The sequence below is a fragment of the Myiozetetes cayanensis genome, unplaced genomic scaffold, assembly GCF_022539395.1.
Source record: "Myiozetetes cayanensis isolate MyiCay16 unplaced genomic scaffold, myiCay2020 scf31, whole genome shotgun sequence".
Classification (NCBI taxonomy): Eukaryota; Metazoa; Chordata; class Aves; order Passeriformes; family Tyrannidae; genus Myiozetetes; species Myiozetetes cayanensis.
The window spans coordinates 5,821,193-5,848,141 of NW_026087533.1; the positions used below are offsets into that span (position 1 = coordinate 5,821,193).

At 48.1% G+C, this 26,949-nt stretch overlaps 2 protein-coding genes across 3 annotated transcripts in view; both read left to right on the forward strand.

Moving 5' to 3' along the window:
- Positions 1 to 20,652, forward strand: part of AGO3 (argonaute RISC catalytic component 3) — a 32,273-nt gene extending 11,621 nt beyond the window's left edge. For both annotated transcript variants that reach the window (XM_050326445.1, XM_050326446.1), the window contains 13 exons: positions 1,377 to 1,464; positions 1,578 to 1,725; positions 2,017 to 2,136; positions 2,619 to 2,741; positions 2,917 to 3,050; positions 3,479 to 3,663; positions 3,942 to 4,101; positions 4,802 to 4,892; positions 5,639 to 5,833; positions 6,163 to 6,297; positions 6,848 to 6,949; positions 8,001 to 8,200; positions 9,238 to 20,652. In XM_050326445.1, coding sequence (XP_050182402.1) covers positions 1,377 to 1,464; positions 1,578 to 1,725; positions 2,017 to 2,136; positions 2,619 to 2,741; positions 2,917 to 3,050; positions 3,479 to 3,663; positions 3,942 to 4,101; positions 4,802 to 4,892; positions 5,639 to 5,833; positions 6,163 to 6,297; positions 6,848 to 6,949; positions 8,001 to 8,200; positions 9,238 to 9,346 — 1,790 coding nt within the window. In that variant the 3' untranslated portion in view covers positions 9,347 to 20,652. The remainder of the gene's footprint in view (positions 1 to 1,376; positions 1,465 to 1,577; positions 1,726 to 2,016; positions 2,137 to 2,618; positions 2,742 to 2,916; positions 3,051 to 3,478; positions 3,664 to 3,941; positions 4,102 to 4,801; positions 4,893 to 5,638; positions 5,834 to 6,162; positions 6,298 to 6,847; positions 6,950 to 8,000; positions 8,201 to 9,237) is intronic.
- A 1,287-nt stretch (positions 20,653 to 21,939) lies between these two features.
- Positions 21,940 to 26,865, forward strand: TEKT2 (tektin 2). Its single transcript, XM_050326450.1, has 9 exons — positions 21,940 to 22,238; positions 22,504 to 22,629; positions 23,157 to 23,362; positions 23,858 to 24,001; positions 24,514 to 24,628; positions 24,967 to 25,074; positions 25,412 to 25,555; positions 25,761 to 25,840; positions 26,339 to 26,865. Exons 1-9 carry the CDS (start codon positions 22,032 to 22,034, stop codon positions 26,538 to 26,540), a joined length of 1,332 nt encoding a protein of 443 aa, XP_050182407.1. The 5' UTR covers positions 21,940 to 22,031; the 3' UTR covers positions 26,541 to 26,865.
- The last annotated feature ends 84 nt before the right edge of the window (positions 26,866 to 26,949 follow it).

Consider the following 26,949-nt stretch of genomic DNA (forward strand, 5'->3'; position numbering starts at 1 on the left):
AGTGAACGCTGATCTCAAGGCTGGCATTGATTCTTTGAAAGAATGCTCTTGCAGTGGCTTCTAATAACTGATGGCCTTGTGGAAAAACAAGTACCACTTGCAGCTGAAGGCCAAATTCCATTCCAAAGGAATTGCATAAGCTGCTGGTTTGAGTGGTTTCACTCCATATATGCTGCTTGGGCTTGCATTTCCCCATATCCTTCATTCCAGTTAACTTGCAGAGAGAGGAGCCTTGAAGGAGCTCAGCTCTTAAACACTCGATGCAAGATTAGACCTTTTACATTTCTCTTTGTTCTGGAGGATGGGTAGCTGGAGAGTGAGGAGCTGCCTCTACTTGATCTCAGGTGCCTCAGAAACTCTGTTACCATAGTCAGAAAATACTGAAATACTGCCTTTGCTCTGAAACTTGTCTTTGCTGCTGTAGGATCTGGGAAATGCAGCCAGGGTGTGACCACACACAGCAAAACAAGCCCTGCATTAAAACCCTGGCAGTGTGTGAGCAGCACCGTGGGAGGGCAGTGCCTTGGTAGTGTCAGAGCAGAGGAATGGCAGAGCAGAGATGGGTTCCAGATATCTGTGTTCACAACCCTTTCTGGGGTCACAGTGCCCCGTGGTTGCTTTTCTTTGTTTTCTCTTAATGCTCTGTCAGGGCAGTGGTGGTTTATTTTTGACTGTACCGTCCTCTGAGTAATACTGATGTTATTGATGCAATTAGTGTTGTCAGGGAGCAAAGTTGGTGATTCTTTGGGATGTCTGTGTCCCCAGTAAACCAAACACAGTCTGCTGTCTGGTACACGGGGACCTGGTTTGGGAGCTGCCACTGTCGTATCATGGGTAGAGATCAGGCTGGAGAGGCTCTGCTCTGTGGGCTGAGCGCTCTGAGATGAAATGCTCAAAATCTGCAGTTAAACCTGGGCAGTGAAATTAAAGAAAGCTGCAGGCTGAATGTGGCCATAAAGCTGGGGGATGGGGGGAAGACAATAAAGTAGAAATTTGAGTTTGCCCTTCTAATTTCAATTGCATTGGAACTGGTAGTTTGAAGAGGGTCGTACAAGACTGAGAATGAGAACAAGAGGATACGGTGAAAACAGGCCTCTGAGTTCAGTCAGTGCCTGTTAAATGAAAGTGCTACAGGAGATTCAGAAGGCACTGAATGTTAAGTGTTACACATCATAATTTCTTTTTGAGGGTAGTAATCAGGATTAGTCAGAACTCAAATTATAATAAAAGCTAAAATGTTTAGAGAGTAATATTTCCTTATGTTTGTGCTATTTGATGCTGCCCCCAAAGCTGTTGTGTTCTGTCATTTGAAACCCTGTGTCTCCTGTGCACATTCTTGGGTAGTTGTGACGCCAGGTTTGGATGCTTTCCTGCAGGTCTGAAGGTAGAAGTGACTCACTGTGGGACGATGAGAAGGAAGTACCGTGTCTGTAACGTAACGAGACGACCTGCAAGTCATCAAACGTAAGAGGCCTTTTGTCAGAGCGTGAAGTGTGTAACGGGACCTCATGGTTCATTAATTTTGGAGATTATGGTATTTGGCAACTGAGATTTTACTAAAATGTCTGTCTTTTCAGCTTTCCTTTACAGCTGGAAAATGGCCAGACTGTGGAGAGGACAGTAGCACAGTATTTCAGAGAGAAATACAACCTCCAGCTGAAATACCCTCACCTCCCTTGTCTGCAAGTGGGACAAGAACAAAAACACACCTACCTGCCTTTAGAAGTAAGGGCCTTACTCTGATAAATCAGAAGGGTTTGGGTAGGGTCTGTCAGTTTGCAAAAAGTTAAGAATCAGTGCTCTTTGCAGTATGAGCTTGTTTGCACATTTACTCTGATTTCACTAAAGACTGTCTGTATTTTAAAGTGCTTTAAGGTTTAGAACTACAGGAAAGAACCTGCAGTTGCTTAGACACCTTGGGGTTGTGGTTTATAGTGACAGCATGGTATTGTGGGTGGGGTGGGGTGGGGTCTGAATGCTCCTGTTGGGAATTAATGCCTCTGGTTTCCCATTCAGGTGTGTAACATCGTGGCTGGCCAGAGGTGCATCAAGAAGCTCACGGACAATCAGACCTCGACCATGATAAAAGCCACAGCCAGGTCTGCCCCAGACAGGCAGGAGGAAATCAGCAGATTGGTGAGTTCCCTGAGCCCAACTCGGGGTGACACTGGGCTAGACTACATCAATGCAAAACTCCTTATATACCAACCTAGGCTTCTCATTCCTTCTTGTCCTTTAACTTAACAGATTGTCACTACTTTATTAATAGGATTTATTTCAAATAGCCCTCAACAATAGCATGAGTCTGTAGTACAGGCTCTTGCATTATCATCTCTACAGTTAATTCCAAGTAGGTGTTTTGTTTACTGGGAGGAAACAAAGTGCTTTTGAATAGGCAAGCTACAAATGAGCACTTCAGTTACAAGTGGGAACCAGAAAGCATGTCATCCAAGATAACTCATGGTAGTAATTGTTTTTACTGGGGATTGAGCAGTTAAATCCGAGCCTTTTCCAGCGAAATTGTTGTAGAACACTCCTGCAGTGTTCCTGCTAGTCTATTGTTTGTTATTTGAATTACAGTCAGATACTTCTGTAACATGGAGAATCTCTTCTTCTAGGTGAGAAGTGCAAATTATGATGCAGATCCGTTTGTCCAAGAGTTCCAGTTCAAGGTCCGGGATGAGATGGCCCATGTGACGGGGCGTGTGCTCCCAGCCCCGATGCTGCAGTACGGGGGACGGGTGAGGCTTTGGCTTTTCCTTTGCTTTCCAGTTTGAGGAGGGATTTCCTGTGCACCTTGACTAAACAGAGATCAGAGTTTGAGTGATAAATTCTTTTTTGTTATCCTGAAACTGCAGATAGCACAGGCAGCTTCTTTGTCAGCCACTTGAGTGTCTGTTGCTTCTGTTTCCCCAGAATCGGACTGTGGCAACCCCAAGCCATGGAGTGTGGGACATGAGAGGGAAGCAGTTCCACACTGGTGTGGAGATCAAGATGTGGGCTATAGCTTGCTTTGCAACACAGAGACAATGCAGAGAAGAAATACTGAAGTAAGGCATGTTGTGGTTCAGGCTTTGGACTGTTCTCTTAATGAAGTGAAACTCAAGTACGGGATTCCTAATGAGCACTTTAATTAATGGGTTAATCATCTGAGGTGTTACAGACAGAACCCAGGCTGGTTTGCTTCCTTGCTGGAAGGTATTGTCAAAACACTGCCTGGAAGCCCCGTGGGGTGTTGGTCCTGTCCCTTCTGGTATCTTGAATGAAATACTTGAAGTGTCTAAATGTTTTGGGGTTTTCCTCCCATTCTGGTCTGTGGTGTTTCACAGCTGCACAGCCCCCACATAGTGAATGTTTTTTTAAAAACCTATTTGGAATCGTTATCATTCGACTACCACAGTTCCTTAGTCCCCTTGTGCTTTGGTTGTTGTGTGCTGCTGCTGCTACTGCAAAAATCCAAAAATGCACTCCCCTTCAGGGGTTTCACAGACCAGCTGCGCAAGATCTCCAAGGACGCCGGGATGCCCATCCAGGGCCAGCCCTGCTTCTGCAAGTACGCCCAGGGTGCAGACAGTGTGGAGCCCATGTTCCGACACCTCAAGAACACCTATTCGGGGCTTCAGCTCATCATTGTCATCCTGCCCGGGAAGACACCTGTGTATGGTAAGGGCACTCCTCTGTCTGTTCCTCTTTGGTCGGGTAGCGTTGGGAGAAACGTGCTGTCCCCAGGGTTTGTTAGAAAATTGTGCAGGACCGTTCTTTGGGCATTAGAAACCAGCGTTTTGTGTCTGAAGATACAATGGAAGCAGGCCTGAGCACGCAGATAAGTCGAAAGTTACTGCAGAGTACGTGCACTGAAATTATTGTGACTCAGATCTAAGATCAAAGCGCAGCAATAACCTCAGATGGACTCAGGTTGTCTCCTCGTATTTGCTTCTCAGCGGAGGTGAAGCGCGTGGGAGATACATTGTTGGGAATGGCCACGCAGTGTGTTCAGGTCAAGAACGTCATTAAAACATCTCCACAGACCCTCTCAAATCTGTGCCTGAAGATCAACGTTAAACTAGGAGGAATCAACAACATCCTTGTACCTCATCAACGGTAAGACTCTGGAGGCTGACTTGGGCTTTCTCTTAACAGATTTGCTACTTAGCACCCAAAATTTAAATGTGGCCAAGTTTTAAGTTGAAACATTCTTCTGGTAATAGTATGTGATATTAGAGGTAGAATTAATTCCTTCCAGCACAGGTTCTGAGTGGGTTGTTGGCCTGTGAGTTCGTTCTTAAGCCAAGTGTGATCAGTATCAAAGTTGAGATGTGAGGCAGTGGTGTGTGGGAGAGTATTTTAAAGGCCCTGGAGACCATCCTGCTGCTCAAGTGCTGTAAGCCAGAGTAGTGTGTGTGCCACTGCTCCCAGCTGCAGGGCTGACACTGTTCCACAGGGGGGTTTGGGTGATCTCCAGGCACGGCTGTGATCACCTGCAGCAGAGCAGGCTCTGGAAGCAGCTGATGTACCACTGAGGTGTAACTCTGTGCCTGTTCCCCACCAGAATCCCCCCTGGAACAGCTCTGTGCCTGTTCCCCACCAGAATCCTGCCCCAGTTCTGGCAGTGTGTTCCCAGTGTGTGTTGGACTCTCTGCTGGGGTGGGTTCCAGGTTCACCTGCTGTGCACAGAGACCCCACTGTTGAGCCTTGGCCCCAGTACCTGATAGTGCTGAGAGAGAAACAACCCCCTGTGAGTGACAACCTTGTGGCAGCTGCTCAGCTACGAGTGTGACTTAGCACTTTTTTCTTTTTGAAGACCTTCTGTGTTCCAGCAGCCAGTGATCTTTTTGGGAGCTGATGTCACTCACCCTCCAGCTGGAGATGGAAAGAAGCCCTCCATCGCTGCTGTGAGTTTTATTACATTAATGTGCTTTTTCATCTTGGGTAAATGTTAGAATACTAAATGCAACTCACGGACTATGTCTGTGTCAAATACCTGTCAGGGCTTATGCCAGTTCTTTGTACACATTCCCAATGATATTAAAAGTCACGTCTTTAAAAGGAAAAAACAGTGTTTGATACTTCAGTCCGGTTTCTTAGCTCTTTAATTTTTCAGTCAAGGTAAGATAGCATTGTTAAATAATACATTTCTGCAAAAATGTTCTCAAGGAAATAATGCAGCTTGGTGATGTTAACTAGTAACATCTTTGTGTTTTTAAAGGAAAAAAGTGTAACTAAAGGCCTGGTTTGGCAGAAATATTTCTGATACTTCTTACATTTTGTATTGGTACAGTCCAGGAGATGAAGGTGATGGTTGGAGGCTTGGTCAGTCCTCTTCTGGTTTGTCCCCTTGGTATTTTAGTTGCCACTGGTTGCAGTTATGGTAACTGTGTCCATGTTTAAAGCGACTGAGGGAAACTGAGGTGTTTGGCTGTGTAAAAAGTGAGAAAACTTTCAGGGTGCTTGGGGACAATTCTTGTTACCTCTTCTCAGAAGCTGTTAAACCTGTACCTACTCCAGGTTTCCAGTATAAAGCGTTACTCTTGTTTCACATAAGCACCTTTTACTTGAAAATGGCTGCTCTCGGTGTTTTTGCCGTTGATGATTTGGATGGGTTGGATCTCGAAGCCTTCCCTCCCGCCTGTCCCCGCAGGTTGTAGGCAGCATGGACGCCCATCCCAGCCGGTACTGTGCCACGGTGAGGGTGCAGCGGCCCCGGCAGGAGATCATCCAGGACCTGGCCTCCATGGTCAGGGAGCTGCTCATCCAGTTCTACAAGTCGACACGGTTCAAGCCCACCCGTATCATCTTCTACAGGGACGGGGTCTCTGAGGGACAGTTCCGACAGGTTGGTTCAGCTGGGGGTTTCTTGGAGGGTTTTGTTACTCCAGAGTAACTCCAGGTCTCATTTTGTGCTGTTTGAGTTGCTTACATTTACACCAAGGAAGCACAAAGTGCTTTGAGGTCGAGAATTTCTTAAGCACATTGGGTAAGAAGAGTTGCTGCTTCTTTCCTGTCTGGGAAGGGGAAGTCCTAGAACTTGGGAAACCACGTATTTCTAGGTTCTTCCTAAGATTACTAAAGCAAAGTTGCACTTGGTGTTAACTACAACCCCTTTATTAGGTGGTGTGAGTAGAATGCAGTGGAAGGAAAACCTGAACTCTTCTGTTCTCACAGGTTTTGTATTATGAGCTGCTGGCCATTAGAGAAGCCTGCATCAGTTTGGAGAAGGATTACCAGCCTGGGATAACCTACATCGTGGTGCAGAAACGACACCATACGCGGTTGTTCTGTGCTGACAGAACAGAAAGGGTAATCACTGCCCTCTCCAGGGAGCCTGGGGGGAAAGCTTCGTGTCCAGCTCTTATGCTGCTGGAGGAAATATAGTGTGGGCTTCTCTGTCCATCTGGTTGTCTGTGCACTCAGGGAAGTGCTGGACTGATAAAATGTGGCCCCAAATTGAAAAATCCTTGACCTGAGTAGGTTAAACCCCACACACCTCCACTGGAACTGATGTTCATGTGAGTAACCAGGACCAATCCCCAGCAATTGGAACAGAAGAAAGTACAAAATGGTGGAGCCTTTCTTCTGAGGCAGTCGATCCAAGCTGGCAATTCTAAGTACAAATCTCTGTGCAGCTCTTGAGTCTGAGGTGGAAAGCTCTGAAGTGCTGTAGGTGCAGTGTTGGGGTGCTGAAGAGCCATCCAGTGCCCTTGTCAAACCTCCAAGGCTGCCGTAGCGGCACATTCCTGAGGCACTTCATGCGCCAGACCCTTGCCAGTGGTGAATAGAAAGTTGTATTTTCCATTAGAGTTGAGCTGTATGAACAGCTGAGGCTGCACTTAACAAACCTGTTCCCTAGGTCGGACGGAGTGGCAATATTCCAGCGGGGACAACTGTGGATACAGACATTACACACCCCTACGAGTTCGATTTTTACCTCTGTAGCCATGCTGGAATACAGGTACAGTTGCTTCTTTGTAAGTAAATGTGAATTTAGAACGTGTTCTTTTTTCTCCTTTTCGCAACACCTGTTTGCAAACAGTTACTTAGGAGGTAAATGTCATTTTAGCTCAGTTTTATATGATACCACATTATATGCTTAAGTGGTGGTGGTATCTTCTGCACCTTTCAACTTGCACCGATGGTAAGTGATGCTTTTTAAAGTTTATGTTGTAAGAGGTCACTTTTTTTTTGCACCTTTTTTACTTCTGAAAATTAAACTTGCTACTTGTATCAGGATATTGCTTAAAATGAGAAAAAAAATTAACTCTTTAGTTTTTATCATGTAAATGTGACCGCATTAGAATGAGTTTTGTTTAGGTTGGATGGCCATGATTTCTTTTCCAGTTCTGAGTCATTGCTATGTTTTTTTGTCTGTCCATAGGTCTGGGCAAGCTGGCTTTTGGCCATTTGGAAAAAAAAAAGTTATCAATATAAATTGAAGCAGAAACACCAGATGTAATTTCAGCTCAATTTATATTTTCATACAGCAAGCCACAAAAAGGCCTCAAGTAAATTTATACTTCAGATACATGTTTTAAAAAGAGAGACCTGTTGCCTGGCTAAAGCACAACTCTTGACCTGATTCAGGTGCAATGTAAGATTTAACTGTAGTTTCTAGTGCTCATACTTGAAATTAGGATGCTCAGGAGTCGGAAAGAAGTAAAAGCAGCAGTTATTTCTCTGGGAAATGGGTCTTGGTGAGAAAGAGTTGAACTGAAGGTAGGTGAGAAGTGGTGTGCTCATGCTTTGGTCGTGCTGGGAGCAGGTGTAGATCGCTGAGGGTTATGTAGAAGGCAGGTGGGGTTTTATCCAAGCAAGAACAGTTAGAGCAGTATAATCATGTAAATGTTACTTACTCATCTCTAGCTGCACTTAGGGCTGACTGAGAGTGAATGTTCTTGGGCTGCTGTTCCGCAGGAGTTCAGACTGGGCAGTCTGACCCTTTCTGAACTTACTGTGACTTGTCTGTATGGAAACCAGGCGAGTGAATGGATGTCCCCCTCCCACAGGGAACCAGCCGGCCCTCCCACTACCACGTGCTGTGGGATGACAACTGTTTCACGGCGGATGAGCTGCAGCTCCTCACGTACCAGCTGTGCCACACCTACGTGCGCTGCACCCGCTCCGTGTCCATCCCAGCCCCGGCCTACTACGCTCACCTGGTGGCATTCCGGGCCAGGTACCACCTCGTGGACAAGGAACACGACAGGTGAGTGACTGTGTGCTCAGGTTTGTGTCCCCACTGAACCTTTGTTCCACTCTCAGGCCTAAAGCCACCTGACTGCGGTTAAAAAAAACAAACCCAGCTGGGTTTGTGTTTAGTTTTTGTGACCTCTGGGACCAGTCTTAAGATCATCACTGCTGACAGCTGCTGCTCTGCATCAGACCAGGGTGGGTTGGTGGATTCTGGGGAGTAACACTCACTAAAAGAATCAAGTTTAATTTACTGAAGTGTTTTGTTATGGCTTTGGCGCAGTCTGAGGGAATCAGGCGACGTGTTTAGTTTTTTGCTTTAGGATCAGAGTTGCCATGAATGAACCAGATGTTAAGTGCTTCCACTTATCTAACTCTGTACGTCAGAAATATTTTATAACCTTCAAGCCATCAATATATTTATAACAGGCTTATTTTTAGATGAACAAGCTGAGCAGCCACGGTGAAGGGATTTGTGAAAAGCCTCGAGGTTGCTGGGTGAATAGAAGAGTTGATTTTCCTCAGTATTCAGTTCTCTTCCTGGTGCTGTGTTGCTCTGCTGAACGGTGGTGAAGGGTCTGGAGAGCTGTATGAGGAGCAGCTGAGAGAGCTGGGGGGGCTCAGCCTGGACAAAAGGAGGCTCAGGGGGGACCTTCTGGCTCTGCAATCCCTGACAGGAGTGGGGAGCTGGGGGGGGTCGGGCTCTGCTCCCAGGGAACAGGGACAGGAGGAGAGGGAACGGCCTCAGCTGTGCCAGGGGAGGGGCAGGTGGGACATCAGCAGGAATTTCTCCATGGAAAGGGTGGTCAGGCCTTGGCAGGGGCTGCCCAGGGAGGTTTGGAGTGCCCAGCCCTGGAGGTGTCCAAGGCAGGCCTGGCCGTGGCACTCAGTGCTCTGGGCTGGGGGACAGGGTGGGGATGGGGCACAGCTGGACTCTGATCTTGGAGGCCTTTTCCAACCTCGGTGATTCTGTCGGAAGAGATGTGAAAGCAGCTTTTTGATCCGAATTAATGCAATTTACAGCCCTGCCTGTCTCTCCCTCGTTCCCTGCAGTGCTGAAGGGAGCCACGTGTCAGGACAGAGCAACGGGCGAGACCCCCAGGCCCTGGCGAAGGCTGTACAGATTCACCAAGACACCTTACGCACGATGTACTTCGCTTAAGTCAACGACCCGGGAGACACTCACCGAGAGGAGAACTGAGAACTTAAGCCACATACAATGTATGTTCCCAGGGGGTTGGTTTAGGGGCCGTGCCTCCCATCGTGCTGGAGCTGACGCTGTGCAGGGGCGAGAGGCTCACCCTTAAATTGACACGAGGAAGATTGTTTACTTCATCCAGGAACACAGCACTATTATGCAATATGAAACCAGCCAACTGCTTTTTTGGGGCGGGCTCCCGTGGGAAGCACGCCGTCCTTTTTTTTTTTTTTTTTTTTTTAATTATTATTTCTCGTAGTTTAACCCTCTTCTGCCTTTACCTCAAGTTGCTCGGCAGCACAACTATTGTTGCAAAAAAAAAAAAAAATAGTAATAATAAACTAAAATCTATTGTGGAATTTAAAACAAAAAGCAAACCACCTTTTAGGAACAATCACAGTGATTGTTTGGAGGGAGGAAAGTGTGCAAAAAAAAAAGCAAATAATTAAGTTTTTAACCCCCATGCATTGAGGAATCCTCCCAGTATTGCCATCGAGCATTCGAATGTGAACATGTCCGAGTGCTTTGGAATGTGCAGCACTAGCTAGGAAACAGAGAGGGGGAAGTTTTGCACACTAATCCAATGATTTGAACCTAATTTAGCCAACGGCTGCCTTTGTGTCTTTTCTCACAGCTTTGGAGTTCTCAGCTCCAAGAGTTCCCTTTCAAAAGCAATCCAAGAAGCTCGTGGTTCATGTGCAGGCAGTAGTGACCCAACTCTTCTTGCTCCCTGGGGAATTTACTAAAGCTGCTGTTTCACCTAGTCCAAAAGTTTCAATTTTTTCCTATCTGGCAAGTCCAATCTGTTGAAGCTTCACGTGAGATCCAATGTCCCAGGTTTTCTGGGATGACACAGTAACCACCAGAACTGAAACTTTAGAGCTAAGGTCTTTTTGGAAAAAAAAAAAAAAAAAGAAACCTGCTAGTTTACTTGCTGCCTCTCACACCTTAATGTGATTCATATGTATGTGTGTTTGAAGTTTAGCTTCCTTTTGTTTCTTTTATATTTATTAGAGTAATAATAATGCTTTAATTTAATTATTACAGAACATATGGTCAACATCAACTTTTATTTTTTAGAAATGTAACCATGTTTATTTTTAAAAAAAGAAACTGACAACTTGTTTTGCTATCTTTTAGTGCAATAAGCGTTCTAAAGAAAAAACTGTGTCCATTGAGCTGTACTGAAGCAGTGTCTGTACCACGGACCGTGGGAGAATGGACACCTCCAGGATTTTAAAAGGACAAAGTAAAAGCCTTAATTTTGAAAGGAAAGTTTTATAGTCAGAAGGAATCTTGAATTTTCCTTTTTTAAATCAAAAAAAAAAAATTTCAAAAATGCTTCTAGACTTCTGCAAGCTTTACTTGTCGCTGCAGTCTTTTGATTTAACAAAGGAATTGGCCTTATTTTTGGCTTTGAAATGTGGAGCATATTTGAATTAAATGGAAAGGGTTTTGTATTAAGATCTCAGTTTTTACATGCTTAGTTAAACCTATTTGACATCAGTAAAACGTCTGGAATTAATAAAAAGTTTTTAGGCTTTTTTCCTCTTTGATAATGACTTTCCTTTTAAAATTAAGTTATTGGTAACTTCATTTCACTTCGCAAATAAAGAGGGCTGGGATAGTTCTAACATGTTAAATCACTGAAATGTGAAACAAACCGATGGGACTCTTTCATTCCACTTTAAAACCAATGTTTAAGATGTCAGAGACAAGCGTTTATTCAACGAGGGGACTGGGGAGTTTTGCACTTTGTAAACTCGTGAACTGCATTTTTGACTGTTTTTATTTGCACTGGTTCATAGTGTATTTACTGCAGATGTTTGTATGGGCATTGCTGTGATCCCAGCCCTCCTGACCTCCACCTGCTCTCACATGAAAACCAGTGGGTTGGTCTAAGTAGCTTCTCTCCTCTTTCTCACCAAATCCACTGTTTGCCAATATACTGTATTTTGAGCCTAAAATCTGAGCCCGTTTTGCTTCACCAGGCATGAACCTCCCTTTTTTCTGCCAGAAAACCAAGTACTGTATTTTGTGCATTTGTATATTGTATGGAAATGTCCGTAGTGCTGCTCACAACTGTCTGCAAGAGCTTTACTAACAGTTAGTGTAGATACTTATTTTACCTCCCAAAATCAAGGAAAATAATGGAAACAGACTAACTTGGCAACGTTAAAATTGCACTGAAAACAGTCATGAGGGTGGGCAGTGGCTGGGGGTGCTCAGAGAGGAGGTGTGGGGTGGCTGGGAGGGTTCAGCAGATCCCAAGGGATCAGAACCCCTGGAGCCAGGGCTGTTCCCTCTCAGCACCTGCAGACAAGCCTGGTGCAGGGAGGTGGTGGGGCAGAGTCCTTTGAGCAAGGTGGTTTCTCAGTAAGTCTCTCAGATGTTTTTCCCAGTCTGTGACCTGACAGTTTTCTCCTAAAGCTCTCTACCAGTGCCGCTTGTAAAAGGTTCAGCTTAGGCTTTTTACAGAAATTTGTTTTAAGGTAATCTTTTTTAAAAAAATTCTCTGTTTTACAAGGAGTTCTTGCGGAGTTCTGGCATTTAGGTGAAAATTCCTTTTTACAAAGCCTTTTGACTCTCCTTTCAAAGCTGCTGGATGCTTCTCATGCCACCCACGCTCGGCAACTCGGATTTGAGAAGCTTTTTTGCTCGCTACTTTCACCAAAAACTAAAGAACCTTCACTGGCAAAGTGACTTCAGTTGTCAAGGTAACATTGTACCTGGTTTTCATGTGAAGAGTATTTGGAAGTTTTAATCTCTCTTCTTGGTTTTGCAAATATCTACGTCAAGTGCCGATACTTCTTTGTATTACGATATCAAGTTACTGACGTTGTGAGGGCCACACATTTATGATGCTGTAGCTGCTATATTTATTTAAATGGAGATGGACAATTACTGCACTAAGGAATGAGGAGAAAAGCAAGGAATCAAGGTTAGTTAGATATCTTGGTTTTTTTTCAAAAGAGAATTAATGGTGTGAAATATCAAGTGTAACAAAGGGTGCTGTCATTTTAACTGAGATTAAATAGCCAGATATTCTTCTTTTGTTTAAAAACATATATATTTTGATGTTTGCAGTTTGGGGGTGGGGGGTCGGGATAAATGGTACCTCATCTGTGGTGGCAGTTTCCAGTATATTTTCAGAGTATATGGATTTCTTTTATTTTTGTACCTGCTCTCCTTTAAAAACTAAAAAAAAAAAAAAATCTCAAATTTTATGTGCCGTTTGAGGAAACCTTGAGTGGCACAGCAGGTCCCCCCTCTCCTGGCTGTGGATAGTCCAGAGAGGGAGGTGGGCACAGGCTGATGGTTCTTCTTGCTTTGCAGACACCGGGTTTATGCCTGTCGGGAAAAGCAGTTCCCGCCTCCTCAGACACTGAGACCTCACTTGTGCTTAACAAGTGCCACTGAGAGCTCCCGTGGAGGGAGCAGCCCCAGGGCTGGGCCAGGAGTGGCTGTAGGGTATTGCTGGAATGGTGCTGGCTGTGGGGATGGATCCTGGGCTGCTGTCAATGCCCTCCTCACCTGGGGATGGATCCTGGGCTGCTGTCAGTGCCCTCCTCACCTGGGGATGGATCCTGGGCTGCTGTCAGTGCCCTCCTCACCTGGGGATGGATCCTGGGCTGCTGTCAGTGCCCCTCCTCACCTGGGGATGGATCCTGGGCTGCTGTCAGTGCCCCTCCTCACTTGCTGCCAGCTGTGCCGAAACCTGCCATCAGGCCACTGGTAGATCCGGAGTTGGAGGGAATCCTGGAACGTTTTGTGGTCGAGGCATTAAACTTGTGACATCTGCAGACAGAAGGAGTGACTCCCTAAGTCGCCTTTTCTCCTTGGTAGGGGTTTCAGCCGTGGCCATTTGACTCAGGAGCGCTGTGTCACTGTTCAGTGTGTCATCTGGTTACACGTGTCCAAAAGTTATTTTTATAGGGTTCATTCCAGCATCCTTCTGGAAGTTTGTTTGGCCACGGAAATGGTTTTCAGGAGTTAATGGGTTTCTGGAAGCTGTCAGTCAAATTATTTCAAGATGCTCTTGGTCCTAAATGATTTTCACTCATTCATGTATGAATTCTTGTCCTAAAAAATGCTCAGCATGAAATACCAGATAGTCATCTGCTGTACAAATTCCAGCTACAAATACTGGTTTTCTACTAGTCTTAAAATTCACTCTGGTGAAATTCCAAGCTTGAGCTTGAGGCCTTTTGTTTTTCTACACTTTCTTCATATCTTGTCCTGTTCTGATATTTTCCCTGTTTTTTGAACTGAGGGTTTAGAACCTTTCTCGAAGCACTTTTATAACCAAGAAATCAGAAGCTCAGATTATTGTGTACGTCAGACCTGTAAATTCAGTTTTCAAAGGTGGTTGTTTCTCAATGGCCATCGTGGTCTCTGGTCAGGCCAGGCTGATGCTCTGTCCCTTTCAGTGCCGTGGGGCTTTGTGGCTGCTGCTGGCAGATTGGTTGGATCCATGGAAAAAATCAAAGGGAAAGATTCCTGTCTTTTTCTACCCAAAGATGGTACTTTAGGTTGATGCTGGGTGTCAGAATATCGTTTTTATTTTGGCACGTGTTGAAATCAAACTTCACTTAGCCAATTCACTCCTGGTTTTTGTACAGTATCACGGTTGGAGTTTTGTACAATATCACGGTTGGAGTTTGAGCTCGTCAATGCTTTTTGCTGGTAGAAGATTTTGTACTCTCTGTAGTTGAGGTGTGAGGGAGATGGAGACAGGATCCTACATTTTACCTCCCGAGCAGAGTCTTAACAATCCTGATCTGTGTGACACTAAAACCCAAACTGTGGTCCCTGAGTAGGCAAAGGTGCATGTGGAGGGGAAGGAGTTGTAAGGGAGAGGCTTGTGAGGGAGAACATCAAAGCATCAGTTTGGCATAAATGAGGGTGTGGGGGAGACTCCATCCATCTTTCCATCCCACATGCCCTGGCCTTTCAGATCCTGTCTGAGGTACCCCCCCACCTGCTCCGGATCGTTACTGTAGGGTCCTTTTCAAACAAAGCAGTTCCACTGTTTCCAAACTTGGAGTGACTTTTTTTTATTTTTTTTTCCAAGCAAGACAGTCCTCAGAAAGTGCCTTTTTAGAAGATGGTGCTGTAGATTTTTATTTTCCAGTTGTACGTGGCTGCAAATTTAAGATAAATTATTGAAAAATGCCAAGTGTTTGATGGTATCTTTTAGGTACTCTCAAGCATCAGCTTCTCTGAGTCAGGACCAAGAATAACCAGGAAGGTGTTTTCCTTTGGAGGGAGAGGCATTGAGGAGCGATCACCAAACTCAGCTGGTAGGCTGGGCTTGGGCTGGGTTTGGTCAATGTGATTTGCCTCTTCATATTGAGGGGGTTGGGGGTGTGGGGTGTGGGAGAAGCTCTGGGGACGTGGTTAGTGTCCAAAGGAATCCACAGCTACTGGAGGATGTCATCTCTTAGGGGTAGAGACATCCCAAAGATCAAGACAAACTGAAAGGTGTCTTAGGAGGATGTCTTAAGGATGGCTTAGGAGATGGTGGGTCCTCTCATGGCTTGTGTGTGTCCAGGAGGGATGTCATGGACCAGTGTGTCCTTGTGATTCCCAGCTGGGAGTTGGGTGCTCTGGGCAGGAGCGGGTTGGGGGGTGGGTGATGCCATGGAGGGGGTGGGTTCCTGGTGAGTTTGGTGAGCGTTCCTCCAGTCAGGAAAAGCTGTAGACTAGACTATTAAAACACTGCACCTCAGTAACCTTGTAATGCTGCATAAAGTAATAATAATAGCAAAGTTGTGCTTTGATGACACTGTAATGTGCTTGCACATGCCTGCAAAAAACACACACTTCCCTTTTTCCTTTGGTCTGAGTAGCAGTTATGGGACTTTTCTTTTATGATGAGCCTCGTTCTTTCTTGTGATATTTCTGTATATTTATTGGTGGTCTGTGTGCAGCTCATAGGTCTGTGTGTCTGCTCTGTGTGTTGCTTTTAACACTTTATTTTTGGGCGGGAGAAGTTTCTGAATGTTTTGGTTTTCTTCTCCAAATTCAGCTTAACCAGTCGTGTTTGAGAGGAGCCACAGACAGAGGCTTCATTGGTACCTTGTTTCTTTACAACTAAAATGATTTTGTGCATTTTATTACTGTTTATAATGTTGGGCATTTAAGATGTGGAGTAACTTGACATCAGTCAGGGTAGGTTTGAATATCAGGAGCTTCAGCGCAGAACTCACTGAGTAATCCCAAGTGGTATCTTTGCAGGAACGTGTACATGTCCAGACATTTTCTGGGAGCAAGCAGAGCTTCTGGACATCATCAGTGGAATGTGTAGGGTCCAGAGTGCCAGCGTGGGGCAGTGCTGGGTGCTCACACCTCCTCGTGGAGGGGACGCTGCGTGGGGCCCGCGCGGTGCAGCCCCTGCTCCGCTCCCCAGACACAAGTTGACTCTTTTTGCTCTGTAATTTCTTCTGATTGATTCAACTTTGAGACATGAGCCAATGTCTCTTGTAGTTTGTTACCAACTTTCTTGTCTTATTACAGTGCCCAATGCCACTGTGTTGGTATTTAAGCTTGCCATGATGTTCAATTGTTTTATATTCCCAGTTTCTTAGTGTTACTAGAGTAGGGTTTAGAAAGCATTTTTGAGTCTAAGTTCTGAGCCAAAACTGTGTCTCCTGTCCTTTTTAGTAGTAGCTGTTTTTATCTTTTAGACTAAAAAGGGCCAAAAATGTTGCACCATTAGCTTGTTTGCAGCAATATTCTCCATCTCCTCCCTCGCCTGTGAACCGGTTTGTTTCTCTCTACAGTTAGCTAATACTGGAGCTGTTGAAATTTAGAAAGAAGTTGCTGCCTTTTCTTTCTATCAAAAGAAATGAACTTACACCTGACAGAGCAGGTTTCTGTTGGACATAAATCTCTTACCTTGGTATCAATGAGCTGCCGCACACGAGGTTTAATTCCAGCAGAAATGTTTCTGTTTCAGCCATTTGAAGGTGTATGATGATGTAAAGTATCCAAATTAAATAGGAGCTAATAAACCACTAAAAAGAGACACTACTAAAATACTTCAAATTAAAAAAACCCCTACAACTAAACAGCAAACCAAACACCCCAAGGAGTAGCTGTGGGTGGACAGGGAGATGGAGAACCTGTGGGACATTGAGATCCTGCAGCTGCTGGGGCAGCTCTGCAAGAGGAAGAAAGGTGTTGGAAAGAGGCAGCAAGAACAGACTGAAAGTAGCAGATCCCAGTAGAAGTTGTTCAAACTGCTCTAAAAATCGTCAGGTGGGAGAACCTAAATGGGATGTTGAAGCTGATGAAGAGGCAGCAGAACCTTCTTTGCTTCCTGTAGTAAAGAAAAAAGCAAAACTTGACAGCTGATGTTTTCCTTCAGTACCTGAAGGGGCCTTTGATAACCATGGGGATGAACTTTTAGCAGGGCCTGTTGCCATAGGAAAAGAGGTGATGGTTTTAAACTGAAGGAGGGTCAGTTCTGATTATATCTAAGATGGTTTTTATCATGAGGGTGGGCAGGCCCTGGCACAGGTTGCCCAGAGAAGCTGTGGCTGCCCCAGCCCTGAAAGTGTCCAAGGCCAGCTTGGACGGGGCTTGGAGCAACCTGGGCTAGTGGAAGGTGTCCCTGGGTTGGAACTGGATGACACTTAAAAGGTCCTTTCCAACCCAAACTTTTCTGATTCTGTGATCACATGAGGAGAAAAGCGTTTTCCTGCGTGTTTTAGCAGTGCCTGTTCTCCTCCAGGGCTGTGCTGTGAGCAGGTGGCAGTGCCTGGAACGCTGCACCCTGAAATCAAACTGTGGTTTATCCAAACCTTGAAACTCCTTTACTTGGATCAGACCAGGTGCAGGTTCCAGTTGCTTCTGAGCAATATCTGACCCCTCCGTCCGACACAGAAGCCCTGACAGAGTCCTGGCCGCCCTGAGGTGTGTCTGGCTCCCAGGAACAGCAGCAGGCAGGTGCAGAGGTGATTTTGCTGTAGCACTACAGTTGCTCTGCTCCTCCTCAGCTCTTGCCCACCTCCCCATTCCCTGACCGGGGTCACTCTCCCTCCCCTGCCTGTGTGGAATTAGCCATGTTGAGGATGCTGTAGCTGTGTGGAACACAAACTAGCTCTGGGGTGACCAAAGCCTGGAGAAATAAAGGACTGGGTAGGAGGTGGGTGGGTGTCGGGTGAGCTGGGATCAGCTCGAGCCCTTCAGGGACATTGATGGGGACGTCAGCCCTGAGCCTGGTGGTCCTGAGCTGTTTGTGTTGGACTTGAACTCACTGAGAGCAAGCATGTGCCTTTTTCTGACCAGGAACGGAGCTGGAAGAACCTGTGTTTGCATTGGTAGGATGGTTAGTGTTTTTCTGGAACTGTTTTTAAAGGTAGAAGTACTTGGTCAGAATGGAGTTGGTTTTGTGTTTGAATTATTTAATCAAAGTGAGCCCTGAATTATTTATGAATTAGAACTACCCAGAGAGGAGAAGCTTTTAAAATAAGTGGTTTCTGAAGAACAATGTCATCAAATAAACCTACTTCCTGGTAGACTTGCAATTTTTTAAGATAAAATTTAACCTTGATGTGTTTATCTTAATGAAAATCAGTAATTCTGCCTTTATTTGAATGTTGCCTGTCCAGTGATGTCCTCACTCTTTACTGTGCTCCTGCAGCTTTCCATACACTCCATCGCTTCTCCCCTCTCAGGGATGTGGGGAATGTTGTCCAGTGAATGTCGGGGAGCAGTGCAGAGCTCTGGTTCAGTGGGAATGTGGAGCTGAGGGTTAAACATCACAGATAATTCCTCAAGAAGCAGTTTGCCAACAGCAGGGGGTGGTGGTGTCAGGGAACAGAATTGTGTGGTCGCTTGGGTGTGGAAAGAGAGACAAAGGGTGTGAGGGGAGGAACAGTCCCTCATCCTCTGACACCAGCTACCTGTTGTAGACAGTGTGCTGTGCAGAATTAGATACCTGTGTCCTTAGATGCCAGTTTGGGCTTAAAGCTGCTACAAAAAGTGGATTTTCAGACCAAAGTGGAACAGTTTTTCCAACAGGTCCTATTTGATGCAGTTTTGAGATATTGGTGAGTTTTCCAGCCAGGAGCTCCAGTACCAGCTGGCTCTGGAGCAAGTTCCCTCTCTGACCTGGGGGAAACGACTCTGCCTGGTTTCTCATCCAGAAGATGTTTGTGGTGGTTCAGGTCACCTCATGAGAGTGAGTTACTGGGTGTTCTGAGGGTGAACTGTGTCGTGACAGTGGTAACTGCTTGACACAAACCTGTGCACCTCTGCCCGTTTGCCTCTTCAGTGAGACTGGTTCTGTTTGGAGCCTGAGCTCTTCCCTTCCCTCCCATCGCAGCTCTGCCGAGGCAAAGGTCCTTGGGGTCGATCCCATGATGTTTGACATGCTGCTTTCTTTTTTAAATAATCTATTTCTTGTAAAACAGTCAGAGGGCAAGTTTATTTAAATGAAGGGGCTTTTTTCATTGCTGGGAGGTATACAGGTATTTCAAACACATTTGGCAGTTGAAAAATTAACACTGTAACACTAGCAACACAAATACACGACTGTGTTGTGTTTAGGGCTATGCTGGCCAATAAATCATAGATCCACAACCCATTTACGTACAGGTGTGCAAAAGTTAGCTTTTAAAAATAGTTACTAATAAAGTTTCATTATGCTTACACTTGCAGATCTCATAAATATCTTCAAAACTAGTTTCTTTGATAGAAAAATCCACATCTTGCTGGTTAGTGTCCACTCAGACATAATAGCAGTGATGCCCACTGGAGCAGTGGAGAATTTTAAAGAACTTTTGGAAGTTTTGGAACCTGATGGAGTGCCAGCAAAGTGGAAACTTAAGTAGTGCTCCTCAGGTAGCGAGGACGATTGAACACCGACAAAACTCGGTGAGAGGAAGCAACTTTGCAGTGAAGAATGGCTTCTCCTGGGTACTCAGTTTTGTACACCACTCCCCTCCTGTAGCTGTAGTGTTTAGTTTTCTTTGACTTGACTTCTGTTTTGCAGCGAAACCTTCTGATTTTTGCAGATTTCAGTGTTGAATCTCACCTTGAGACGACTTCATGTTGTTTCCTGTAGGAAAACCTGCTTCTAGCTCGTTGCGTTCGGTGTCTGTTTGCAGGCAGGTGTGGAAAGGGAGCTGCAGCACAGCAGTGGAGCTGGCAGGGTGAGTTTTGGGTCGGAAATGTTGGGTTTACAGGCACTGGTGTGCGGATCAGCATTCCACGGATGCGGTGGCACTTTGGGCTCACAGGGTACAGACCCTCCTGTCTGTTGTTCTTGTCCCTTCCCTTGGTGCGAGTAGTTCAGCTCCCCCAGGTAGCCTCATGGTGGATAAATGGTGCTTGTTGGGGAAAAACTGGGCTGTTTACCTGGCTGGAGGTGTCTGATCATGCACAAGAACGTTGTCCTTTAGAGCTTTCACAGTAATCAGTAGCATTTGGTATGAGCCAATCTTAAAAGGATCTTCAGGAGGAGGTGGCTCAGGTGGCATTGTGTGTGCCATACACATTGTTGGCTAGTGAGCTGGGTTAGTTCTGGAGACTGCTGGAAGCGATGTTGTGCATAGAAATCCTACATATTTAAGATCACGTGTTTAAATTGCTAAGAAAAAAAAAAAGAAATCGTGCTGTTTGGGATTTCTTTTCCGAATAAAATTCTAATAATCCAGCCCGGTGGATTGATCCCCTCCCATGTGTCTGCTCTCTCTCATATGCTGGTAACTGCTCCCCTGTTTTGGTGTCCCCTTGCTTCGGCAGGATCGTGAATGTGTTCCCACTGCAAAGGTCCTGGGGGCTTTCGAAGCAAAAGGGAATTGTTTTCAAGAGGAAAGCAGAGCTGTGACTTGCACAAATAGATTGTAGATGGGTGGCAAACAAACTGGTAAAAGCCTTTATTTTTACTTAACCATCTTGACCATGTGTGCCTCTTTGTACCGCGGGCGTGGGCTGCAGCCGTGCGGGGTGGGAGGGAACGTGTCGGTGTTTGAGATGTACTTGCTAAGCAGAAGCCGTGTCCTCTGCCCCTTCTCCCTTTCCGGACGAATTGTTCTTGCCAAAATTTTCTACCTGTTGCAAGAGTTGCTTTCTTTCCAGCACAGTAAAATGTCGACTTCTTTCACTGTTCCTTCCCTCTCGTAGGCATCTGTAACCTCTGTACGACTGTGTATAGGACACAGCAGTCATCGATCTCTGCTGGCTATAGATACCATCAACTTGAGTGTATTGTAAGCGAACCGTATTCATTTGAAAAATAAATTTTTTTTTGAAATGCATATGTAACACCTTACTTTATTTCTACTTTCATCATTTTAATTTATTCCCAAGGCCAGGAGCAGATGGAGGTGGAGGTGTTGGGCTGGGTGGTGGGATTTCCGGGGAGCTCCAGGCACACCCATGCCAGAAAACCACTTACTTCTGATCTTTTCTGTTTGATTTTATTTTAATGCCGTTTAGTTTAAAAACAAACAAAAAACCCCAAACGGGGCCGAGCTCGAAGTGCTCAGGTTGTGGTTTAAACCCTCTGACCGCGTGCAGGAGTCCTGGGCAGGGATGGCGGCTGTGGGGACGGGGAAGGGGCTCTGTGTCTGGGCACTCCCTCCGGCTCTATGGGTCATTTTGTCGCGATTTTTTAAAGTAGTATTAATTACTATCATTAGCTGCCTCGGGTGCCGCTTGGCTGCGGTTTGCAGTGTCCCTGTCCCCGACACCCGCCCTGCAGCCGGTGCCGCACCCGCCGCTGCCCGGGACCGCCCGGCAACGGCCCCGCGCGAGCCCGGGGAGAGCCGGGAACGGTGAGGGGAGACCGGGGATCGGCCGGGAACGGTGAGGGGGCACAGCGCGGCCAGGGACCCGGGCTGGGAGGGCAGCACGGCCGGGACCGGCCCTGAGGGGGAGCGAGCGGGGCCGGGACCAGCCCTGGGGCGGGGAGAGAGCGGGGCCGGGACCGACTCTGATGGCGGGGGGAGAGAGGGCGTCGGGACCGGCCCGGGCTGTGAGGGGAGAGAAGAGGTCGGGACCGGTCCTGAGGTGGAGAGCGGAGCAGGGTCGGCCCCGAGGGAGAGGCTCGGAGTTGCCGAGTGCCCTCACAGCCTCCTCCACCCCTGTGCCCCGCGGTCCTTTGTGCCCTTCCTCCGGGCTGCCCTCCCGGTCAGCCTGTGGTGTCGGTGGCCGTGCCCCAGGGGGCTGCGGCAGACAGGGGTTATCCTGCCCCAGAACCGCACCTGACCCTCCCCGGGTCTGTGGAGAGGGCTCTGCAGCTCCTGCCCGCTGTGCAGGATGTGCTGGGGAACAAGGGAGATGGCTGCAAACTCTGCTGTTCCTGCAGAGCCTTGGAGTGCCCCGGCATCGCAGCCCTGGGCTCAGCCTGCAGCTGTAGCACGGCAGAGTCAGTCACATCATCATCAGCCATTTTGTCCAAGCTCAGTGAACACGGTGTGGGAGCTGGGGCTGTGAGCAGCTCCTTGTCCCTGCAAACAGGTCTCCATTCCCCAGGGAGGGACCGGTGCACAGGGCTTTCCCTCTGAGCTGGGCAGAGGAATGGCACCGATCACCTTCCCGTCGTGAGGACACGTGTCTGTGCTAGGCCAGGTGCCAGGTCACCGTTTGCTGCTGCTTTTGAAGAGCTCTGCAGCCCCATTTCGGGTGTACTCCCATGAATAAACAGATAAATCTTCCCCTCCCTTGCAGTCACCTGCTGAGCGAGATGGCCTCGCTGAGCGTAAAGCCGGGCCAGCGGTTCACCCTGCCGGACTGGCAGAACAACGCCCACCGCATCTCGGCCGATGCCGAACACCAGCGTTCTACTTCCCACCACATCCGGCAGGAAGCACGAGCTCTCCGCAACGACACCGGCAACCAGGTGCGCCTTCTGGCAGAGGGGCTGCTGTAAATCTGCCTGCAGTAACGTATGTGTCTGTACTGTCAGGAAACCCTCCTGTGTGATTCTCATGTCTGTTGCAACTTGTGTTCTCTGTGCTCTCCATTTGTGTAAATGGCTGTTAGGCCAAATGGCAACGTGTTGTGCTCCTGTGTAGGGTCAGTCAGTCCCAAAAACAAGGAGAGGCTTCAGCAAGATTTGTAAACGCAATTTTGAAAAGAGTAATGGCATTTCTCTCTAATTCCAGGCGAGATGGGATGAGTGTGACACCCGAACCCGCCTGAAGGATCGTATTACCAGCGTGGACAGATGGAGAGAGGTCCTGGCCAAATGCCTCACAGACATAGACTTGGAAATCGATGCCTTAACCAAAGTATGTTGGGAAAACAGATGGCTGGAAATCAACTTACACTCTCAACATGGGATGTGAAATAATTGAGGCTTGTCTTGTGCAATGGGCAAACCCATCTGGATTTCAAAGAGGCCTTCTCACTAGATACATTTTTATATATATATATATATGTATATTTTATACTGGGATCTATAGCTGATGGAATGACTTCCTGGAAGACAAACCCCTGTGTGTTCTTGGCTGAGCCAAGTCATGTTATGGAGCACTGCATGCTCCTGTTTGGGTTTCTGGGTGTTTTTTTTGTTGTTCAGGCTTTTTTTAGAGCCCTGAAGGAAAATGAGAAACATGTTAACACCGTCCCTCAAAAATGTTTGGTTTTGACTAGAGAATAGCAGTGGGACATCTCTGATTCTGTGAGTTCTAAACCTGCTGCTCCTGGAGTTGTTTGTCCCCAGCAAGGTGTGATTCCCAATGGCAGTGACAGGTGTATTGGTGGGTTGCCCTTCCTTTCTTCCTCCCCCACACACCTGGCTGACTGCTTCTTCCAGGTGAAGGATGCAGCAGAAGATGCTCTCCAGGCAAAGAATTTGTGTTTGGATGTTGCCATCGAGTGCCTGACGTTCCGCGAGAGCCGCCGCGACATCGATGTGGTGAGGGACCCTGTGGAGGAGGAGCTGCACAGGGAGGTGAAGGTGATCGAGAAGACCAAGAAGGAGCTGCAGCAGCGAGTGGACGAAGCCTTCAAACAGCTCTGGTGAGGAATGACAGCGTTTGGCCAAGCTCTGCCCTCCTTGCTTGTCCCCAGATATTTAATGTGCCTCTCATGCCACGCTGAGACGGGCAGGCAGGGAACCACACAGGAGCCTTGGATGGTTATTGGCAAGGTCTCGGAACTGGCAAGGGCAAGTGTGTCAAGGGAGACTTCACAAGTACCCTTGGGAAATTTTGGCCCAGACAGATCTCTTGTACCACCTGCCTTGGTTCAGGAATCAGCAGCTGGGAGGTGTTAAAGCTCCCAGGCCCTAATGCTCCATGGGAATCCTTTGCAGCTCCATTTTCCAGGGCGATGCCAGCGCAGAGCCTGGGACAGCCAGGCAGGCAGTGCTGGGGCGGGGGGGCCCAGTTCCCAATGGGGGTGGGAGCTCATCCCTCCTTTCAGAGATGACTGGCATGGTGATGAAGCTTTGGGAGTCATGAGCTGCCGCTCCCCTTGGCCTGCTCCCACTGACTCCAGCCTGGCTCTCCGCAGCCTCCTGAAGGAAACTCGGCAGCAGCTGAGCTGTGACCACCGGCACAAGGTGGAGGCGCTGGAACTGGATCGGCAGTGCTTGTCCTTCAACGTCACCTCCGGCAACATCTCCTTCAAGGTCAACCCAACGCGGATCCCAGACGGGTAAGGAAAGAACCTGCCCCTGTGTGGCCAAATCCGGGCTGGTGCCTGGAAGAGCCCTGAGATGGTTTTTCCTTCTGTGCTGTGTCCTGGTTTGATGGATACAGTTTTGGAGAGAGCTCAGAACAGGATTTGGCTCTGGGATTTGCTGTGGAATGGTGAAGCCACAGACTTTTGAGAGCTAGCTAATTTGTCACCACAAACCCAGGCCAGCTGCCAGGCCTCTTGCCTGGCTGTAGGTGACACTCAGTGGTGTGGTGTCACCTCTGGCACAGCTCATGGGGGAGCTGCTTCACATTTTCACTTGGCATTCCCTTCCATGGCTTGGATGTGTCCCTGGTGGAGCAGCTGTTGGGCTCAGTGGGGTTCAGTCTCTGAGGAGATGAAGCAGGATGTGACCTCCAGATTTCTGGAATCATTTTGTGCTGCACAAAGCCATCCTGGCCTGCAGCAGGTGGTTCCTTTGAGCTGTCTTGCAAACACTCAATTTATTTTCTTAACTGATTTGTTGACAGAACAACTGCACTTCGTGAGTGGGAACTGAACAGCCAGTGCAACAAGGATCGTGCTGATGCAGAAATGAAAGCCTCGATCGATCTCCGAGGAGCCATCATGCTCACCATTGCCCAGGTAATGCCCTCTCGGCTGTGGATCCATGGTGCTGCCCTGGATCCAGTGTGGGAGAGTGGCAGGCATGTCTCTGGGTCTGTCTGGGAGCAGCTGACCTCCTGGTATAAGAGAGGAGCTTGGCTGTGCTGTGGAGCTTGCAGCAGTGTCAGCAAGGTGGACGGACACGTACCTGTCCACCGATCCCTGCCTTCTGGCTACCAGGGGAGCATGACCTGCATGCCTTTGGCAGTGGCCAAACCCAGCTGGTTTTGCTCCTGGGTTTGCCCCAGCCTCCCAGCCACAGCTGGGGGCACAGACACCCTGTAGCCACGTGTGACTGGAGCCTGTTCCCTCCTCAGACAAACAATGAGCTGGAGGCTCAGCGGATAGCGACGGAGTTTGCCCTGAGGAAGAGGATTAGAGACATGGAAGGAGCCCTTAGTGAACTGAGATGGCAGGAGAAGAACGTAAGTGTTGTTTCTTTGGTCATCCACCACAACCTGGCTGGGAATCCCAAAGGCTGTGGGTTACATGGAAAGCAGCTTGGCCTGAGCATGGTTTCCACACGTTTGCTGTTCAGTGGCACATGTATAATCCTGGCAGCTCGCACAGGTGCTGTTCTGGGGCCTTTTTATTTCCCCCCTGGTCTCACCCCCCAGCAGCACCATCCTTGCCCTTGTGGAAGCAGAGTGTTCAGTTCTCAGAGATCCATCCCCAGCACAGTGAAATCCCTGGAGCCATGGGGGCTGTATCCCAGTCTCTCTCCTAGGCTGTCCCTCATGACACATGTCTTCATCTCCTCAGACCTTGGAGGAAATTGCTGAGATGGAGGAGGAGATCCGGCAGCTGGAGGAAGATCTCCGGAAGAGAACGCTGGATCTCAAAGTGGCTCACACCCGCCTGGAGACCCGCACGTACCGGCCCCACGTGGAGCTCTGCCGGGACCAGGTACCTGCCCTGGCACAGCCCCTGTGCGGGATGGGGCCTCTGGAAAACCTGGATGAGTTCTGTAGGGGCTGAGCGTTGGATCCTCCAGCGACAGAGCACAGCAAGGAATCAGTGTCACAGCTGGGGTGGAGGGGAATGGCAGAAGTGTGGCCTTGGTCAAACCGCCCCGGTCCCCATTGAGCGCTGCCCTTCCTCCCCCCTGCAGGCGCAGTTCGGGCTGACAGGGGAGGTGCAGGACCTGGAGGCGGCGATCCGAGCGCTCCAGCAGAAGAGGACAGAGTCACAGTGAGTGTCCCGCTCCCTGCCAGGGAGGGGTGGGCATGGGGTGCAGCACGAGGGGTCGGTGCGGTGGGAGGGGAGCAGGACTCCCATGGCACAGACGGCTCCAAAAGGGGCAAAAAGGAGGGTGAAGAGGAAGCAAGAGAAATGCTGCTGTGGGCTGGCAGCTGCCAGGGCGTGGGCTCCCTATTCCCTGCCCCAAACAAGGAGTGTCTCACACTGAGGAATATCTCATGAGTTCGCTCTTTGCACAGGGCCAAATGCTACCAGAAGATGGGAAGTTGGGTGTTTCCTGTCTAATTTAGAATCATGGAATATCCTGAGTTGAAAGGGACCCACAAGAATCATTGAGTCCAACTCTTGGCTCTGCACAGACACCCCAAAATCCCACCCTGTCCCTGAGAGCGTTGTCCAAACACTCCTTGAGCTCTGGCAGGTTGGGGGCTGTAACCACGTCCCCGGGGAGCAATGCAGTGCTTAATCCCAACTCCTCTCCCTTCCCAGGAACGCCTTGGACGCTCTTTACAGACAACTTCACCGCATCCAGACCGACATTGGCTACAAAACCAACTCCCTGCAGCTGGACAACAAGTGCATGGACACCCGGAGGAAACTCGTGATCCCCGTGGAGAAATTTGATCCGGAGGTTGACGCTGTCAACCGGACCAGGAACCTCCCGAGGAACAGTCAGCTGGAGCTGGCTTAGCTTGGGAATTGCACAAAAAACTCCCGGTGGTGACACGATTCCATAGAGCCAGGAGGTTGGGGGAAACATCTGCACCTCGTTAGGAGAATGGAATTCTCCCCCTTCCCTGCCACACCCCCCCCCCACACCTCCCTGCTCTTCTTTTATAAAAAAACCTCTGCCCCTTGGATGATGTTTACAGCGTCCCCGCGCTCCGAGGAGATTTATAAACAATAATAAAAAAAAAAGAAGAGCAGTCTGTCCCCAGTTGTCATCCGAGTGGGATTAAATCCATGTGGATTCCAGGATTTTTTTGGTTTTTTTAGGGCGGGTTTGCTGTCGGGCGCCTCGGTCCTCCGCGACGCTAGGGGGCAGTGTCCGCGGAAGCGCCTCCCGGCGCTTCCGCGGACACTGCCCCCTAGCGTCGCGG

Excerpts from the sequence above, each read along its gene's own strand:
- TEKT2 (XM_050326450.1), top strand. The coding sequence starts at position 22,032 with ATGAATAAACAGATAAATCTTCCCCTCCCTTGCAGTCACCTGCTGAGC. Across the intron at positions 25,075-25,411 it reads TGAGATGGCAGGAGAAGAAC|ACCTTGGAGGAAATTGCTGA; the intron begins GTAAGTGTTGTT and ends TCATCTCCTCAG. Across the intron at positions 25,841-26,338 it reads CAGAAGAGGACAGAGTCACA|GAACGCCTTGGACGCTCTTT; the intron begins GTGAGTGTCCCG and ends CTCCCTTCCCAG.